This window comes from Athalia rosae, chromosome 4 (assembly GCF_917208135.1).
Source record: "Athalia rosae chromosome 4, iyAthRosa1.1, whole genome shotgun sequence".
NCBI lineage: Eukaryota > Metazoa > Arthropoda > Insecta > Hymenoptera > Athaliidae > Athalia > Athalia rosae.
This window is the reverse complement of record NC_064029.1, coordinates 2,160,379-2,180,530: the sequence shown is the minus strand read 5'-3', so window position 1 is coordinate 2,180,530 and position 20,152 is coordinate 2,160,379. Positions and strand designations below refer to the sequence as shown.

Genomic DNA, 20,152 nt, shown 5'->3' with positions numbered 1-20,152 from the left:
GTATGTACTGTACGATTATACATGTATTTATATGCCTATGTATATATTTGCGGTAACGCGCAACCAACGATTGATTTGTATATCCTTCGTCGACTCATTACCATTCATTCGTTCGTCCATTCACTAATTTTAAACATATACGCATCACACCGTGAAAACCGGTGGGCACGTGTTACAAGGAATTAGTCCCCGTTGCATAGTTAATTTTATGGGTTCAACGTCGTCAAGTTTTGAGTGAAGTAGTTTCACTACACACATTAGATTTCTATTTAGGATTCGTCGGCCAAAATTCTCCTGTTATAAGTAACCAGCAAACATACATGCGATTCCGCCGACTGGCCTTTTTGCGAAAAAATCTGGAAGTCTTCTCAATCGTTTGTCGAGAAGTCTGCATCGCATAATTAATTTCTGGATTCGTACATTATTACGTCATATTTAACGGATGCGACACCCACGATTTCATAAATATTTGTAAGAATTGACCCCACCGCGGTTTTAGTGAGGAATTTAAACCAGTACGATTCCGTTGATGGCAAACGCACGACACAGATGGTGAAAATAAAGGAATTGCAAAAACTTGACGCGATTTATTCGAGTTCCATATTTGAAAGCTTAGTTTCATTGGAATCCCTTGCTCGGTGAACGCTCCATAATCTTGGCACAGCATCCGAGCCAAAAAGGAATTGAATCCGAGCTTGAACCAAGACCAAATCGGTTTTAGCTACTGCTGCAGAATTCATAACTATCGTAGAGTGCGGGACAAAGATTTTGTTGCCCCTGCAATTCTCCATTATTCTGTACCTAAAATATACCGGTAATTGAGCATTTATGAACACGGTAAATAATCCTCTCTCTAATGTTCAAAGCGTCTCCATAAAATTGCGATTTATACGCCAAGCCGCACTTCAAAGTAAAGTCACTCGATTTTCTCGCTGTTGCAATACTTATATATATTTATTCCAGCCGACCGTTCGTTCGTTCGTTTCGCGCTGTAAGCCCTTAGCCGTAAATTTTATCCTTGCTGATTCCGTATATAGTTATACATCGGAGAGTATTGTACTCCGGTTATGGGCAACAAGTGTTCAACTCGTTCCGCACGAAGCGTGTAACTTATAATACCAACTTTAGTTTGATCAGCTTGTTACGTATTTGTAACATTTATTCTTCACATACAACGCGTTCCCGAATTCAGAACACACCTGGAAAAACACCCTTTCTCATCCAATTTTTTTTCCCTTCAACTCTCTCAATTTTTTCGTTTTTCCCAAAATAAATATTTCCATAGCCGATTATCAATATTAATTTCACGATGCGATAATTTATAAACGAATCAAGTTACGTCGGAGATACGATGTACTTGAAAGCGCACCATTTTCATTGATAAAGATCTGGGAAGAATCGCGGCATGTATCTTACTAAACCCTTCTCGCCTCGTGTCGCGGCTCTCGAGTATCGAGAACTTAAGAGAATCTCTCAACGCAATTAGCTTATACTCGAGGCCTGAATGGTGGTCTGGACGCTGTAACGTCGTTATCGACGCCTGCAGGGGGGCGTATAATACGTATAATGACTGTTATTCTTCATCCGAATAATAATTAGCCTTTTGTTGAACCTTTAATTTTATCGCGCGAAACGCGTTTCACTTATTAGGCTTATGAACTTTGACGCGTTTATTCGCATCCTCCGAGTCAAAGTTGCCGCGTACATTTTTTGCCTGAAAACTCTTCCCGTTCGAACAAAAAATTATCGATAATTTTAAGAGATCCTATCCGAATCGCTGGTCGTTTTCCATTCGAGCGGGTAGGACCGTTTAAATTTCTCTATTCAATTGGTCACACCGCACCTTCGAAATTGAGGGGCCTCCGGAGTCATTCGTCATCGAGATTGACGCCCGAATAGCGTTTTTAATTAAAAAATGTTGAACAAAAACTGAAATGAATAGATAAAAAGCATCGCGACTATGTAATAAAATAAAAACGCTCTGGATCGGCGGCAGAACTTCACGCTGTACGGGTATACCATAATCTGCGTTCTTTGGCGTTAAAAAAATTACGTGTATACTATGCCATATTTCGTAATCTTGAAAGTTGCGGAACTGTGGGTAATTTCCCCAAATTACCTACAGGTTTATACGAGGTAACGCTTCGAAATATATACGATTCTTTTTCATCGCCGTTTTTCTCGTCCTATTCCGTATCATTATAGATAATAATCATTTCCGGTTTGACCGCGAGCGAATCTTTAAGACTCCCAACTAAAATTCGATTCGCGGCGCGCGATTAAGATAAAACACTTATAAATAAATTGCGGTAAGCATTCATTCGACTAATTGAACATCGCTGAGGTGTACAGTAAATTATGCTATCGTCTTATCGAACTTGTAATAAAATTATACGCGATTTCAAAACGTGAAACTCCTTGCATCTTGTGATATGCATTTCTTGAAGTCATTTATTATCCGGCAACCCACACAAGATTCAGACACCTGTGAGGTTCACCCATAGAAATGGATCTATAGATATACACATTTAATAAACGAAATTCCGGTTTTGCCGGAAATTCCAAGAAACGAATGTTATAGCGTGGGCAGCGTTAATAGTTAACACATGTTAATTTTGCGACTATACAGATAAACCTATTTTACATATGTGCATTCGAGTATCTACGTACATCATCGAAGCGCACACCTTAAGATTTAGAAATCCCGTTATACTATACGTACTATCCACATAAGATAATCGGGCGTGCAAGTTGACTTTCAAAAGAATATACTACAACTTTTCATTCGTTTCTTACACATATAGCATTCAAAAATATAAATCTCTCGATTCTCGGAAGATTGATTTCATCTTCACCTTATTTTTGTTCATTTTTTGCTTACTTATTTCTTCATTTTCGTAAATGCAAATTCGGCACATATGTAATATACATATAATTAATTCACGTTTAATGGGTATAATATAATAGAGAAAAAGATAGGATCTGTATGGTTTGGAAATTTTCACGATACGTAGATATTTGCCCACATAACATCCGCCTACAATTATATATGTATACGAATGGCATATATCTACTTCTATATAATACCATCTATATCTTTAGGCAACACGTGGCACTCGCTCGTCCGTCACAAAAAAATAAATAAATAATAAAAAAAGAAAATTACGCATACGTAAAGAAACTTAAAGATAAAAGGAAGAAGAAAATAAATAAAAAAAAGTCATCTTCTCTTCGACGCGCCGCAAAGGTGAATTCTTTATAACGTACTGCGAAATTACGAAACCAAAAGTTTACTCTGGTTCGAAAGATAGGCGCATCGCAAATACTCCGTATGTATAAAAATCTTTTCTATCTGGTTTTTTCTTTTTTATTATTATTTACGGTGCGCAGCTGGAATTTATTTAATGTTTCGTAAGAATATAAAACGCACACGACGAGTTTATGAAAATACATTTTATCCTTACTTATGCGCATACGGTTTTCAAGAGTTTGCGGTACGTGAAATAAAAATTTTGGTTTTCCTGCAGGTCCGCAAACAGTTTTTTTTTTTTTTTTACCGCCGAATCAACATTGGCGAACCCCGAGAATGTTTTTTTGATATTTTTGGTGAATCTCAAAAATACCTGGAGCTACCTTTGAAACCCGATTGGAAGTCGAGGACGCTCTCGGTGTGATCTTTTATTTATTCGACTCGTTTTATTATTTTTCATTCATATTCCTCTCGAGTGCAAATCAAACAATCAAACGCAGCGTTTGAGTTCTGAAAATTTGTGCGGTCCGGTTTTTTTTTTTTTCTCTTCTCCGAAGTCGACACCTATCGCTGCACGGTGATAAAAATTATTATTTCCGATCTCGATATTATCAGCGTCTCGTATAGATATATCCAGCCGCGCGTTTCACGGTGTTACTTTTCATTTCACATTGCTATAGGCGACATGAACCGTCCAGCGTTTCGATATCTCGTACGTTTGATGTTTAAAAATAATCGTTACTTAGGCGAAGAACCATGGAGCGACTACTCTAGAGCGCCGCATGCCCGCCATAATAACGTGTAACGTCGGGCCCCGCAGAGATCACGCGTCGCTCGAAACGACGAACTGTGAGATCTGCCGATGCTGCGCGGCTACCGTTGAAACGTTTCACGCCATAAGAACAATAAGATCAGCCTGTAGCCACCAGCTACCGATCTCCAAAGAAGATTGGACCCGACCCGCCGCGGCGCCGCGGACCTCGCGTCCCATCCCTTCGGTTGTGACAAGCGGGAGGACGCGGGGCAAAAACGGCCACCGGATTTCGAAAGAAAGTATAATTTAGAACTCGCACCTCCGAAGCTCAAGCCGCGGCGATCGTTACGGCCGAGGCGTATATTTTCTTTTAGTTTTTTTCTTTATAAACATTATACGTCCGATGAAATAAAAATACAACCAGATTAACACCGCTGGAGTGATCAAATCCGCCGTAGGGTGTCGGGCGTTATTTTATCTTTTATTAATTTTTATTCTCGTCGAAACTGCCGCGGAATATAAACCGGGAATCTTTGCGGACCGCTGGGAAATTTTTTACGACCGTTAAAACGTCTTTGAAAATTTAATGCTCCGGTCGCGGTAAATGAGAATATTTTTCTACGTAGTAGGTACGTGTACTACACGATATATCCGCAACGCACGTACCTCTAGGTATATCCTCGCGAGCAACGGACTTATATTATTGTTGGAACGAGATCTCTACGAGCCCCATTTATACCTACTTAACTTGGTAATAATTTACAATTGATCTCGCTAATCTTTCAATTAGTTAATGCCTCTTCCAATCGTACGACGAGCTAACACCCTCGCCTCGATTAAGGGGACCCGTAGCCTGTAGTTACGCCTAAAGTTTCAGGTTTTCATATCATACTTAAAACAGATATAGGTATACAAGTCAACGTAATAATAGGTCGTTCTACCTTTCGTGAGGGGAAATAATATTTTTAAGAAACTCACGGTTGTTATTGGGGAAAAATTAATATCTCCATTTCCTTTTCAAAGTTTCAACGGAATAATATATCATAAATATTTGCATGTTGTTTTCGTTGTTCTCCTTATTTATGGGGATCTTATCGGTGGACGTTAAGTAAATGGAATGAAACGATTTTTTTCTTTTCAATTTATATAGCTTTTCACGATAATGATAATGAATCTATAACGACTTTGAAATAACTTAATGATTTGCATCTCCACGTATTCACGTTCATGCGGTGTGCATGCACTCCAGCTAATGTAAAATCGCGTTGGTATAGTTTTCTGGTCGCGCGTCCTGCGACAAATAATAAAATTTAATTAACAGTTGTATAAAACGTTCTTAAAAGCGTACAATCGAACGTAATTTGCCGGATACATAGGTATACACCTGACCACTTACCTACTCGCGGGATCAACTCCACGAGCATGATTCCTATAATTTTGAGAGCTTGTGTTTGACAAAATAACAAGTGGGTGGGTGTCGGTTTTCACACCCGACGCACGGCGGGGCTTCTTGGAGAAGAAGGAAAAAAGGGCAGAACACGAAACCGGTCTCGATGGATCTTTGTTATACGGGCTCTCCTTCTGCCTCGCCTAACTCCAGGAACGAACACACCCGCCCCAGAACCCTGAGAAAAAAAACGTAAATCATCCGCTCGCGATGTCGCGTCGCACGGTAGAAATTATTCGATAAAAAAATGAAAAATCGTATCCAGAATCGCCTCAGCGGCCAGAGATCGCGTTTGTGCATTATCGGTGTCGATACAACCTATATGACGAGTGTGCAACCAGTCGGAATATCCTGGAACTCATTTTACACGGTACACGTATACACACACGTGTAACCGCACACAGCGATCATATCTTATCTCAACAAGTTTCCGATACGAAGTGTGTTTAAACCGGAATCGAAGTACCCGATTTGCTTTGCACCGTGCACCGATCCACTCCAGACGTCGTATATTATAGTACACGTGTACAATGCCCAGCTTGTATTAGTTGCAAGTTTCATTCAGATCGAGGCGAGAAAGCGATAACCCGAGAGTAGAATAGTTCAGTAATGTTTCGAGTAAAACTCTATCCGATTATATTCGCATTTCTTCTATAACGTGTATAGTTGGGAATATCCTCGGCCGTGTAATGGAAGAGAAACTTCGAAGCGTTGGCCCATCAAATTCGTGTATAGCTGATGAAAACGATCTTGAACTATGAAATATCCTCAGATTAGCGTGAAAATTCACGATTTATGAATATGAATCATCGAAACGTATAACCATATATGCAACGTTGTGTATATTTATTATACGCGATGACGTAATATCCGCGGACCGATCTAACCGCGTTGACAACATAGGCGCATTCCATCCCTATACATTATTTATTTTCAACGTAATCTTTAAACATATTTTTTAACGTCGATCTGACGGTGCCCACAAGTTTTTAAAACGAGTCTCGGGGTTCTCGCGGAACTGGAGTCGCCCCTATCTCGTCATGTGGCTGAATAGAGGACCCAAGACGACGTTATATACAAGAGGGAAATAAGCCGGCCGGTTCTGACCCGAGAAATAAGGAATAAGGATCAGGATCGTGAGGCAGCTACGCCGAGTTAGAACGATCCATGAAGTCCCGTGTAGCCAACGTCGCCACTGCGTCGGGGACCGTCGGGGTCCGGCCCCAGCGCGGCCACAGGGATTTCCGATGGTGGTGGTGCTTTTGTGGCTTTGTACCCGTCGAAGGATCGTATCCACCACCACCTTATGGCCTTTGGCTTTGAATCTCGAAATGAAACCCTCGTCTCTACGGTTATTTTCTTCTCTCCTTTTGTAGCGCCCCCCCGTTCCCCTGCCCTCCGTCCTCCCCCTTTGAATTTATTTCGGACTGAATAGATGAAATTTCTTGATGCCGCCAGGCCCCGAATTCCCTCCCATTGTTGTCCACTTTTTTGGTTTTACTTTTTTCTCTACTTTTCCTTACTTATTTCAGTTTTATTTTTATCGTGTTACCTTTTTTTTTTTTCTTTTTTCTGTTTTTCTTTTAAACAAAAATAAATCCTTTGTCGTTTATGCCCATCCGCGCCACGGTACAGCCAGCGACCGAGTGATCGTAAATTCGCGCTCAAACACTTGAAAAACTGACGATCCCTGTTGCGATTCGTGTTTCTATACGTCGCGCTTTATTCTTTCTCCTTTTCTCTTCTTTTGAATGTAAAGCAAAAAACCGATCCTTTTTTTTTCTTTCATCCGAAAAGAAACTACCACGAGACAATGCATCGCCGTGATCCGAGTCTCCTCGTGTACCTTTTTCTTCTTATCTCGATCTCGAGGTGCCAATTTGAACCTGATGGCGTGGCGCGACCAGAACTGCAACGCCGCCACGATTTTTGTCGATCCCATTAAATGATATTCCTACGTACAAAAACGAAAGGGAAATTAATGCCCGCACACGAAATGACGCTACACCGTATACAGAAATTCGTTTAAAGAAAAATAAAGCGAACAAATTGATCTTCAACGCAATTCAAAATGCATCGTCAGATTTTCTCCTTCAAAAATACATGGTATATCAGTATTTCTTTACGCAATAAATAATCAGTTTCTTATTCACTCTCGTCGAATAAAAATAAATTAAAAAACATTGCAGAGTGTAGAATATCATAAAAGCAGAGTGTACACCTAGTGCGTACGTACGTATGTACTCACATCCGTATCACCAGTAGAGCACAACCCATATTGTAATTTCATTTCGATTCATATTTCATTAGCAAACAATGATAATTTTTATCGCTATCTTCCACGATGATGATGCTGCAAATCTGCTGAATTTCTCTACGTCATAATTATTATATACGGTGTGTACATGTCATACGTGGGCGTGTGTGGTATAGAACGAACAAAAAAACTGTTTGTTCTACGTCTATCTGTGAAAAAGAAAGCAAAAGAAAAAAAAAGAAAAAAAAAAACATTAACATTGTTAGGATCTACCTATACGTAATAACACAGCAATGATATAACTATAAACGCTCGCACCCCTCGAACTACTATGTTTCTTTTATTGGGCGTTCCACTAATTGGCAGTGTTTTAAAAATGCCCGATTATTTTGACAAAACAAAGCTGACGGGGGCTTTTTTTTTTTTTATTTCGTCCCCCACGCATGGGGGGACCCGGCGCGGGCCCATCAGGCGCCTGGCACTACCGCAGGTTGGGTATACATTATATGGGTAAGGGTATATACATAGGTATAGTAGTTACACGCGAGAAAAGAAACGCGTCAGTTGCGAGAAAGCATGCCCAAATTTCCTGCGGGCATCGAATATACATATATCCCGAGGACTCGGAAGGTCGCGGGGTGCGACGTCCGGGTCCGTCCCAGAAATACCGAAGCGTTTAAGATTAGAGGCTGGTTTTACAATTTAATCAATTGATGACCGAGTAGGTACTTATGTACTTATATACCTGATGGCTACTACCGGTCTCTACGCTGCTGCACACCGCGATTAGAGCGAAGTGCTCCGGTAGTTTTAGCTCCCTGGTTTAATTTCTCTTCATATTTCCTTTTGCTTTTTTCGTGTTGAAATCAAAAAAGGAGGAAACAAACGAGACTTTGCGGTGATGAGATAGACGGTGCCTATAAGCGTAAATTAGAATTATGTTCCGTCGAGGATTTTGTACCGCACGATATTCTATACCTGGAAAAATAGAAGAAAGAAAAATGGGGAAAAAAAAATATGGTTGGAAAGAAATAACCCGCCCGGGCATTGTGCCTCTATAACGACTCGAACCCTACAGGCGGTCCTTGAAGAACCTACGTATATGGATTATAGATTCCTCATGGTGCCTGCTCGTAACTTTGCAATTTCTCTCAAAGCTACCGTATCGAATTACTTCGATTTATATTCCGTACGTATATGAAACCCAAGATTCATTCGTTTTCCATAATCTTCGTAACACACGCCATACATACTATATAACATCGGGTACACATCGTACACACACACATAAGTACGAAATACCTGCACGGTGAAGTTCGAAATTTAATTCACCTCTTTTTTTATCCACGTTTTCATGGTCTCTGTACCAAGGCATGATAGATGCAGATAACATCGTACAAATGACATGTGTGTCACGTGAAACGTTCTATTTATTTCTATCTTTAAATAATATTGTACGAGCGCAACTCTCATCCCGATGATGATTACTCGGTCACATATTATTACACGCCTCTATACATGATCGGTACAGCGTGTAATAATATCGCGTTATCGTACGATGCCATGCACATTACAATTATTATATTCTACAGAACCATTATCTTATCCTAATAGCTCAATGTATCTACAACTCTTTCTATTTATAGAGGGGACAGTTTTATTGTACACGTCTCGTACGTTATTATCCCAATTTACTGAATTTCGAAAAAAAAAAAAAAAGACAAAATTTATCTCGTAAGTAGAAAATACACGTTCGCGTCTATTTTCAGTTCTACACAGAGTACCGGAATCTTCTGAACCCCTGAAACTCGGTAATCCAAAACTTCAAAGGCTATAAAAGATTATCATTAATCTGGTCGGCCGATGCCGTCCGCACGTTCGTTTCGCCTGATTTATTTTCGCAGCGTTACGGTACGGTATTCTTTTGCGAAATAACTGATCCGAGAATATTGTTGGGTAGAAAATGAACCGACCTTTAAAAATACCGTACAGGTATACAAGGTGCAAGGGTGCGGGTATACCTGTATAGGTACGTAATAATTTTCTTTTCAGTAAAATTTCAGAGTAGTAAGCACGTTCGGTATCGAATTTCAATTGCTCCATCGTTCGCCGCGATATTATTTTCGAGGGAAGAAGAAAGAAGAAACGAGTTTCATCTCCCAAATATATTAAGACCGTCTGGCGAACCGCGATGAACGTGAAACGACGAGTGAAAAATGAAGAAAGAAATTATGAAATAAAAAGAAAATAAATTTATAAATCGAGCTTTTCAAAATGACGATTACATCATTGTATATCGGAGATGTAACGGTGAACTTGATTAGATGAACGTATGATTTTGATTATATAGGCGAATTGGAAATCGTGCAGATCAAGAGTGGCACGGTTTATAAATTATAGTTTATGTTGTAGAACGGATACGGTTTTTGATCGATCGATTTTTACTTCATGTCATCTGTAGTTTGTGTGAAAGATCGTTATGGTAAATTGTTGGGAGGAGTCTCGTTGGATATTTTAAATAATTGTTATCACGTACAGCCACGTTTACGGGGTACGCAATGTACAACGGATAACGTATATTATATTCCAACCACGCCCGCGACGCACGATTTTTCGAATAAAAGCTGTGGAGTAAAAATCAAATGAGAGCTAATTAATCAAACATCAACGCCCCGATCAATTCAATTGCGGATATTGTATACGTACGTACAGACGCACACGCGCCCCGATTTAAAGGCGTATTTTAAATCTCATACGTCTCATAGACGCGCGGCTTTATACATTATTCAAATTTTACTTTTCCCTTCTCTACTTAATGATATTTCTTTTGTTTTCGTATTCAAACGCTGCGATGCACGTGGTTACACGTGGTATGATGCTTACGCTTCGTGGACGTGCCTTCAAAGAATTAACTATACAGCTGCTATGAGGAATTAATTGTCCCGGCTTTTCGCGGTCTCTGATGTACATCTGTAATGTCTTTTTATTTATTCGATTATTTTTCATTTAATTATTCGTTCTCCTTTCCTTATCGCCCTATAATTGGAACCTCGCCATATATCGCTTTTCATGGCTTTTATCGCACGCGTGTCGATAATATTGTTATGAGCATAAATGTGAGAATACACCGTATTAAAAGATCATGCAGGTACGATATAAAAGATGCTCAAACCCTCCGTCATAAAAATAACAACCCGCAGGCCAACTTTTGCCTGCATCCATTGAGATCCAGACGAATAGATACGCGCAATATATTTGCGAGTAAGATCGCCGATCGAGGGACCCTGTAATACTGCACAACTTTGCAATAAAACAAGGCGCGATATTTTCTTCTTTTTTTCCTCTGCTTGATCGTCTGTTGAAAAATTTAGATTCAGTATGATCGAGAGCTCGCCTTCCACAATTTATAAAATTGATATAATGTGATTTCAAAAAGAAATATAATATTCAGGAATTTTACGTCTAATTTTCTTATCTTTATAATTAGCCAATTTAATTCGTTTTTTTTTTCCGTAGAAATATATGTATTATGTATATATTCGAGAATTCCTTTCAGAGGAAATACTAATTAAAATCGTAATTTTTGCCCATTCAGTTGATTGCCCCGTTGAGTTTTTTTTTTATCTTCTATTTTTCAAACGATTAAATAAAATCGGAAGACTCGAATAAAATACAAACTTACGATTCTTTGGAAATTTGTTTGCAAGTATGTACCTAAAAAAACGTCATCGATTTATATACGTACGCCGGATCAACAAGTCAATTTTGTTTTTCATATTTACAAATCAATATGTTGAAGAACAAAGAGAGAATATGGAATTCTTCGCATAAAATATTTTATGTACATATGTATATGTATGTATAGAATATGTACAATACCCTGCAGTCCATACGAACGACATTGGAATATTACATGATTTAGCTAGAGGGTACAATTTCATGAAATACACATGTAAATATAAGTTTACTCATAGGTTACGCCATTGAAGATTTATAAAATACATTTGTAATTGATTCACAGACGTATATACATATCTATACAATGACGTAACCTGATATAGTTAGATGACTTATTTCAACAAGTAGTATTTCGGAGTCATGCTAATTGCTTGTCGACAACTACCCATATAACTTGTATTATAAAACTTCCAAGGATTTAAATCCTTTCAAACGATCCGAAGACCTTATCACATAGATATGCTATATATTATGTATGTGTGTGCACACGAATAATAAGTATATGAAATGTGTGCGTATATTACCGAGAGGCGCCAGTAGAATTCCCTTCCCTCGCCGAAGCATCCCGGCACGGGACTCCGTAAGTTGTTTTCTATTCATTTAGTTTTTTTTTCTAGTCTTTTTTTCTATGTTTAAATAAATATTAGTCTCTCTGTCTCTCTCAAGAGTGCACACGGTATATGTTTAGATACTTCTTCTCGATGCGGCAGCAACGACGACGTAGTGCAATGCAGCAACATATCAGCGAAAGAGGCTGGCTGCACCATCTCCGATTCCGCAGTGCAGCGGAATGCAGTTTGTTGGTTCTTCCGTAGCAATTTCCGTTTCTGCGATGCGACGAAATGAAATGGTTGAAAAAAGGGAGGAAAAAGAAATGCACATTGGAGATGGACATTAGGTGACGCCGAACGGCTAATATCAAAAGCGAATTACATGCCGTAATAGCTGTTAAACTCAATCAATATATCCACCGTTAATTAATTCGAATTCTCCCACTCTTATCAGACTTCGGGCTCCCGGTGATTCTGGTACGCATAAAAAACCGGCCATTCATCTATCTCCTAAATGTCAAGTTTGGGAACAAGAAGAGAAAGAGAAGATAATGATAATAAAAAAAGAAGATATCATTGTAAATAATGACTAGAAGGCGCGCCTCTCGTCTGACCCGATCATCATCATCATCATCATCATTCGTTCGACAAATGCGTCGAAATTCACCGAAACATCATCCAGCAGCCATCAAACAAATGCTGATCTCTTGGTCCCTCAGGGTTCTAGTTTCTGCGGCGTCGCGGCACAGTGGCGCCCAGCGGGCGCCGACGCACTCTCCCACCACATCTTGACGCCCCCGAGGAGTCGGTCGGTCAGTTCCCCTTCTCCCTTCCTCCCTCTTGCCGCCAACCCGTAAACCTTCCTCCCCTCCTTCCTCCACGCGAGTTTCTTCCTCATACCCATGGGCACCCCGACGACGGGCTCAGGCTCTAGTTCTACTCTCCTCTTCCCCTTCCTTAGAGAATCCCGAACCGATCCCCCACCACATACGGGATACCCGAGCTCACTCGAAAGCTTCAGAACTAGCCTGGCCAGCCTGCGCCTCGCGGCTTGCTCGACGCTGGTTAGGGTACGTCACGCAGTGAAGTATGTGCTTCGGAGTGTAGAAAATGGCTGCGTTGCCCGCTGCCTCGGTAGATTGGCGGTGTAAATACGGCCTGTGGATCGGCCTAGGAGTTCTAATAGCGAGGACAACCGGTGGTGAGTTTCAATTAATATTAACAAACCTTTGTAGTTAGCGAATTCTTAGTTATCATCGTGGTAAAAAGTGATTCGGAGCATAATCCGGACCAGATGTTCTTTCATCCGTTGTTTCTCCGTCATCTGTGGAAAAGACAGCCAGACACCACACACCATCTCTACGAAAAACGGACCGTTAAAAACTTATCCCAAGACCCAAGAGTGAGACAGAGATGGAGGTGGAGAGGTGATCGTGAATCTTCCGATGCGTAATTTTTACTCATTCATTAATTCAGCCATCTATCTGATGGAAAATTGATTCATACTGTTTTCAAAAAATACCCTAGGTGTGTGTAGTACGACGACACGAGAGTTCTGAGCACAGTAATCTCGCCACTCAATGATAGAATCTGAGAGATACATCTGTTTTTTTTATCTCCTTTTTTTTCTTTCAAATTCTCAGTTCTTGAAATAATCCGGCATTCAAGTTCTTCGATTGTCTCGCTTATTACCTCATTACACGAGACTCGATCTTTGAACAGAGTTACACACGACGAACCAAACAACAGCTAAGTAATAATGAATTGTAAAATGATTATAGTATACGTACCCCGAAATTCGTGAGTGAAGAAGCTGCGTCAATTCTCACACATTATAACACGGTACAGCGTTGAGGTATACCTTTTCTTTCACTCCTCTTTTGGCACCGAGATGCTGTGCGATGCACGACGAGACCCATATCATTGTAGGTATATATTACGTTGTTATGGAGACTATGGTTTCGATCTTCCATCACTTGAAAAAATTGATAAATAACTCTAGGTTTCGATCGTTCAATATTAAGAACCCACTACGAAAGGATATGAAATCCGGAACATCTCTCAATCCTCACGTTCGTCCTTGGCTAGAATCTTTGGAAGAACATGGGAACTAAAACGCAGAACATGGGAATCCAGTGGTTTGCGTTCTGTTTTTTCTCAACCAAACCACCACTTTCTCAAGTCACTGGTTTTTCGAAATACTATTACATTCAATTTTGTGTATCTTCTTTTATTCTTTTTTTTTTTCTACTACGTAACGTAGGTGCGATCTTTATTCGAGACGGCGCGAAATACATTTATATACCGCATATACGTATGCTGGGGGAAATGTATAAATTGGTAGACAGCTTGCCTCGTTCTCGGCGCGGGGATCCATCGCTGAGTTTATAAGTTCGCTATACGTATGTGCCCAATACTTAGCACTGTTTCTTAATAAATGAAAAGAAGAAAAAATGTCAACCGCGACGATCTATGGAAATTCCATTTTATACGTTTTTTCATCATTCTTATTACGCTCTACAAAATTTGCGTCTGAGATCCATCAAACCGTTTAGTACGTATGTCATAAACGTGTGGTTTATTTATTTATTTATTTTTTTTTTGTTCCTTTTTATATGATTTTTACATTAATATGCGATGACGAATTGTAAACGCTATAATTGTACGCTACATAAGCCAAACTCAAAATAGCACAGATCATATGAATGTAGACGTCGTCATATCGCTCGTGTTATGGGTGTGATGATATCTGGACCCTTCGAACCGTGACTTTATTATTATTATTGTTGTTGTTGTTATTATCATTACTATTAGTTTTTTTTTTTGGCTCAACAACAGAATGAACGGAAGCATATCCTCGATTAATTCATACACATATCTATTGCTGGTCATAAACCGTTCAATCTTATTGTGTACCTGATTCTGAAACGATCATCTCGAAAAATGATCTCGGTATTGAAAGATAAAAGTGTCGTGAAAAAAATATGCACATACATATGCGTTTAGCTTGTAATCTGTTCCAATATACTTACGTACACATACATACAGATATACGTACGTTTGTTATCACGTCACTATTGAATTTCAACGATGTTCTATTTCGCTCTTTCTCTGTCTATATGCATATCTTTCAATAAAACTGGGTAAATACTTTTTGATTTATGTATACATATATTTATTCTCATCATATAGTATATGACGTATGTTGGTATCAAAATTCTTTCAATATCATTTATATCTTTGCAAAAAAAAAGAAGAAGAAAATGGTACTAGAAAATATAGTATCATCTATTAAAAATAGATGGAACAGAAATTCGTAAGGTTTGATATATACGCAGACGTGTTATGTATTCGCAATGGATATAGTCGAACGTTTGATCATGTGTATGGTGTTTTGAGCACTGATTGGAATAAATTGAAGTTTTTTTCTTCTCTCATTTTTCCGCATGGCGACTGACGTCGCGGTTTATAGAGGAAAAATACTTGTTTGATATAATTGATCGTGAACATCTAGATATAATTAATGAAGATTCCAAGGAATTATGCTCAAATACTATTATTGTAACAGGATATAGACAATAACTCGCGCTGATGAAAGTTTATGTGAATGAAACAGCAGAGGGGACGATCCATCATTCAGATATTATTTGGATGTTATAAATAGACGCAAGGGAGTAAATTCTGTAAGCAGTATAGTCGACTGAGAGATAATACAGGAGAATGTAATTATTAATTTGATGTATACAAATGTGTATGCATGTGAAAATAAGGCTTCTTCCGTTCCAGTACCCACAGCAGTTCTATATTTTTGCGTACATTTAATTTTTGAAGAGAATCTTACACGGCCTTGCGACAATCGCGATCGAGTAATTTATCCAGTCATTGAGAAAAAGCAGAGATGGGTGGAGAGAGAACGGAGTTGAAAAAAATTATTTTCATGATTATTCTAAATTTGCTTCTAAAAAGATGACAAAACTCCTCCTTGACGCGCGTTCCGAGGTACCCGGGTACCTGTATTTTAAAATAACTTTTACCACGTGATCGTTGGTAAATAGTCAGACGAGTAAGAATTAAAGTGACGAGGAAGAAATGAGAGAAAAGAAAATAGGGGCAACAATATTACGTGACCCGTAATATCGATATCGGAATGTACCGAACTTTTAAATACCTACGTACAAACTGAATGAACGCCACAGCTGATCGTTAGTTTTATTCTGTGGGACGCGTATGGTAATCTACTCTTTCTCGTAAAACGCCTTTGGGTTATTCCGTTTTTGGTATTGGAGATTTCGAGATGTTCGTCGTTCTCTTCCCCGTTTTACGTTCCTCCCGTCTCACCTATACGGGTAATAGTTGCCGGATTTTATAACATCCACTGATCGTCTATCTCGTAGGAAGAGACAACGCTCGACGACGGCCACCCACCCACGCAACTTGTCAAGCAACCTTAGCTCTCCCCTGATCAATTATCATTTAATTATTAACCGTGGCTTGACCCGTTTTATTTTCCTTGCCTAGGATCCCCGTCCATACCTTTATCCTCCTTCCTTCCTTTCACCTTGAGCAGGATTTAATCTTCTTTAATTTTTTCTTTCTTCTTTTTTCTATGTCTCTTTCCATTTCCCGCCTTCTCTAGGCTAGTCACTGCGTCCTATTATACGCCGGAATTCTTCCATTTGGAGAGTTGAGACTCGACCGCATCTTATGTTTATATAATTTGAAGTCCGAAGCTAAGCTACAGCCAAGCTCTTTATGGTGCATACTAAGGAATAGACGCATAATTGATTGTTGTCGCGGAGATTTTTCTTAGCAACTAACCACTTGAGTTTTAAATGCTCCCACATGCTTTCGTAACGTTAATTTCAAAGTATATAAGACTTGATGGTGATCGTCACTGATCGTCTACTCGTACAAGTAAAGTATTGTTTGACTTGGCGCCCTTGTAGTAGGCGGCAATATGTTCGTCGAAAAGGGCGATGAACCGAAGAAATTTTACTGACGTTGAGTACCTTCTCTCTCACATTCGTTTACGACTTTGATCGTACGCCGATGTAATATATCGCTGCCAGAAAAATGAACGAGGAGAAAAATAAATTTGGAATTTTTCGAAATCTTTCTAATCGCTATTTATAGAGAATTATTTTTCAAATTCATGAATCTCATGAATTCCGTTAATTTGATTCCAGCTCTCGGCTTAACTTGTTATTGCGAGGGACACTGTCCTAATAATCGTCAAAATGGAACGTGCGAAGGACGACCTGGTGGACACTGTTTTAGTGCAGTTGAAGAAGTATGGGACTCAGAAGCAAAGGAATATGTTCCTGAATGGTCTTTTGGGTGTTTACCTCCAGAGGAAGGGGGATTTATGCAGTGCAAGGGATACCTGGTGCCTCATATGATGGGAAAAAGCATAATGTGCTGCAATAACACTGCCCTTTGTAACAAAGAACTTTTTCCAATGTACAAAATACGGCCTACTGTACCTCCAGATCCAATTGCTATAGCATCTGGTGCACCATTGATCGCCTTAGCTGGGTCTTTGTCAGTTTGCTTGATGATCTTACTGATCGCTGTTCTAATCATGTACCGTCGATACAGACGAAAAGAACGTGGTCCCTGCTTAGTACCGTCACAGGGAACCCTCAAAGACCTGATCGATCAAAGCAGTGGTTCAGGATCTGGATTACCTTTATTAGTACAAAGGACTATTGCCAAGCAATTGGCACTGTCTCAATGTGTCGGTAGAGGAAGATATGGAGAAGTATGGCTCGCAAGATGGAGAGGAGAAAAAGTTGCAGTCAAAGTATTTTTCACTTTAGAGGAAGCGTCGTGGTTTAGAGAAACAGAAATTTATCAAACCGTTCTTATGAGACATGACAACATACTTGGATTCATTGCTGCAGATATTAAGGGAACAGGCTCCTGGACACAGATGTTGCTAATCACTGATTATCATGAGAGAGGCTCGCTACACGATTATTTGCAAACTACAGTTCTAGATCATCCTAGTTTACTTGCAATCTGTTTATCCATTGCTTCCGGTATAGCGCATTTGCATACTGAGATTTTTGGTACACGAGGAAAGCCAGCGATTGCTCATAGAGACATAAAGAGTAGAAACATCCTGGTGAAGAGAAACGGGGAATGCGCAATTGCAGACTTTGGTCTTGCTGTAAGATTCATAAGGTGAGATTGTATAATAACCTGTTGTCTGGGAGAAACAGCTTGATGATTTCCAAGTACTACTGCATTCCTTGTAAGTCCTTGGGAAGTCTCACGTATCTTTTACCATAATGGAATTACTTGATCTTTACAGCGAAAGCGGAGAGATCGATATAGCACCCAACACGCGTGTAGGAACCCGCAGATATATGGCTCCCGAGGTTTTAGAGGAGACCTTAAACACGTCTTCGTTTGATTCTTTCAAAATGGCTGACATGTATTCGGTCGGTCTTGTTCTTTGGGAAGTGTGCAGGAGGTGTGCTACTGGCGGAAAGGTTTCTACGGCTGAGCCTTATGCCTTGCCTTACCATGACGCTGTGCCCAGCGATCCTGACTTTGAAGACATGAGATTAGCTGTTTCAGTTAAAAAGAGGCGTCCAGTTATACCAACGAGATGGGAAAATGATTCCGTGAGTGTTGAAAATCAGTCAACTTGGACAGGCCTTTCTGTTTCCATAAGTGTGAGTGTATATAGATTCTAAGTTCATATGAATTTTCAGGTTCTGCTTGCCCTGAGTAAAGTGATGACAGAATGCTGGCATCGGAATCCTGCAGTTCGACTTACAGCACTAAGAGTGAAAAAATCTATTTCAAAACTACACATCGACAATGCCATAAAAATAGTGTAGTGTTTGAAAAAATGTTACACCCAAACTGTTGGTTTTTCCCTAGTTCAAAATCCCTTGTAAATATGCCCTGGTGTATATAGAATCGATGACAGACTGCAGCCTTAAGACTGATCGTACTGAAAATTATAGATATTTGACGACGGATGGATGCGTGTGAGTCGGTATGATTACTGAGCGAATAATTACAATATTAATTATAGATATGACAATGTTATGATTTGTTCAAGCCGAGTTGTGTTGAAATTACAATTGTAAGTAATATAATGAATTTAACACATCTCGTAACATTACGATTTGTTAAAGTTAAAAATGAAAGGGCTACTTCGGTTTGGAATTGATCGTGGCGCATTTTCAAAACAGATACATGGCTGTGATCAATTCCCAATACTGTCAAGCATGAAGGTAAAGTTCTCAATCAAAACCAGCATTATGAAATTTACTGCATCAACTAATCAGTACTTTAAAAAAATTCTTGTAATAAATTTACCGGGGTATTGATATATTGTGTCAAGTTATTGTAAATAATAGTCTACTGAATATTGAAGAATATCTCGAATAAAATAATGACATCTCGTGGAAATTATACAACTCCACCAATGATGAATATTGTGTTTCTCAATTTTTTTCTTCGGAGATGGATTAATCTTCATGCTTCTAGCTCAAACTTACATCGAGTGGTTTTAGTAATCTACGACCACATTTTTTTCTAATATGAATTCATTAAAATGCTGGCTTTGATCTTAAATAACTCAGATTGAATATTTTATTGTTAATTACTTAGGATTCTTTATGGGATAAATAAACATTAATCCATCATGAAATTTTTACAGTTGCAAGAGCTACAGTTTTATATAGTTAAGCATAGACATAGTATTCGGCTACTAAATCGTAAAATATTTACAGCATCACATTTCAGATTGTAATTTGTACAAATGGAATGATATTGAAATTACAGTTAATGTAAAAAAGTTGTTTCCAATTACCTATCGTATCAAAATGATTTTAGGCAAATGATCATTCGCCTAGAACTGCATCCGATGACAAAATAAATTTGTTGTTTCAAAATCAGCGAGCAAAGCATTTTAACAGTAACTCAAATTTTTTCTCTATGTTTCCAAACATGGTCTGACACCACAATCGTACAATTATTTCCAAATTCCCTATGGTGCACACATCCTCGACCCTACATAAATACATTTTATTCCATATTGGATCAAATTTTATGTTTATCATCACGTGCTGCAATTCATAATTATTTTAATACTGAAGAGCAAATAGTATAATATGGTACAGACACACGCAAT

The 20,152-nt window shown here is 39.1% G+C and overlaps 1 protein-coding gene and 1 long non-coding RNA gene across 4 annotated transcripts; one reads left to right on the top strand and one right to left on the bottom strand.

The window, feature by feature from the left end:
- Positions 1-1,770: 1,770 nt before the first annotated feature.
- LOC125500552 lies at positions 1,771-12,352 on the bottom strand. Of its 3 annotated transcripts, XR_007277926.1 has the most exons (4): positions 11,971-12,352; positions 7,700-7,917; positions 5,401-7,405; positions 1,771-5,295 (listed from the first exon to the last, which is right to left on the bottom strand). It is a non-coding gene; the product is annotated as an uncharacterized LOC125500552 (long non-coding RNA). The 3 variants fall into 3 exon arrangements; XR_007277927.1 differs by having other exon boundaries at positions 1,771-7,405; XR_007277928.1 differs by lacking the exon at positions 7,700-7,917 and having other exon boundaries at positions 1,771-7,405.
- A 285-nt stretch (positions 12,353-12,637) lies between these two features.
- LOC105684231 (bone morphogenetic protein receptor type-1B) lies at positions 12,638-19,917 on the top strand. The gene is made up of 4 exons (XM_012397426.4): positions 12,638-13,198; positions 17,184-18,183; positions 18,314-18,629; positions 18,720-19,917. The coding sequence occupies exons 1-4, from the start codon at positions 13,108-13,110 to the stop codon at positions 18,846-18,848; spliced, it is 1,536 nt and encodes a 511-aa protein (XP_012252849.1). The 5' UTR covers positions 12,638-13,107; the 3' UTR covers positions 18,849-19,917.
- The last annotated feature ends 235 nt before the right edge of the window (positions 19,918-20,152 follow it).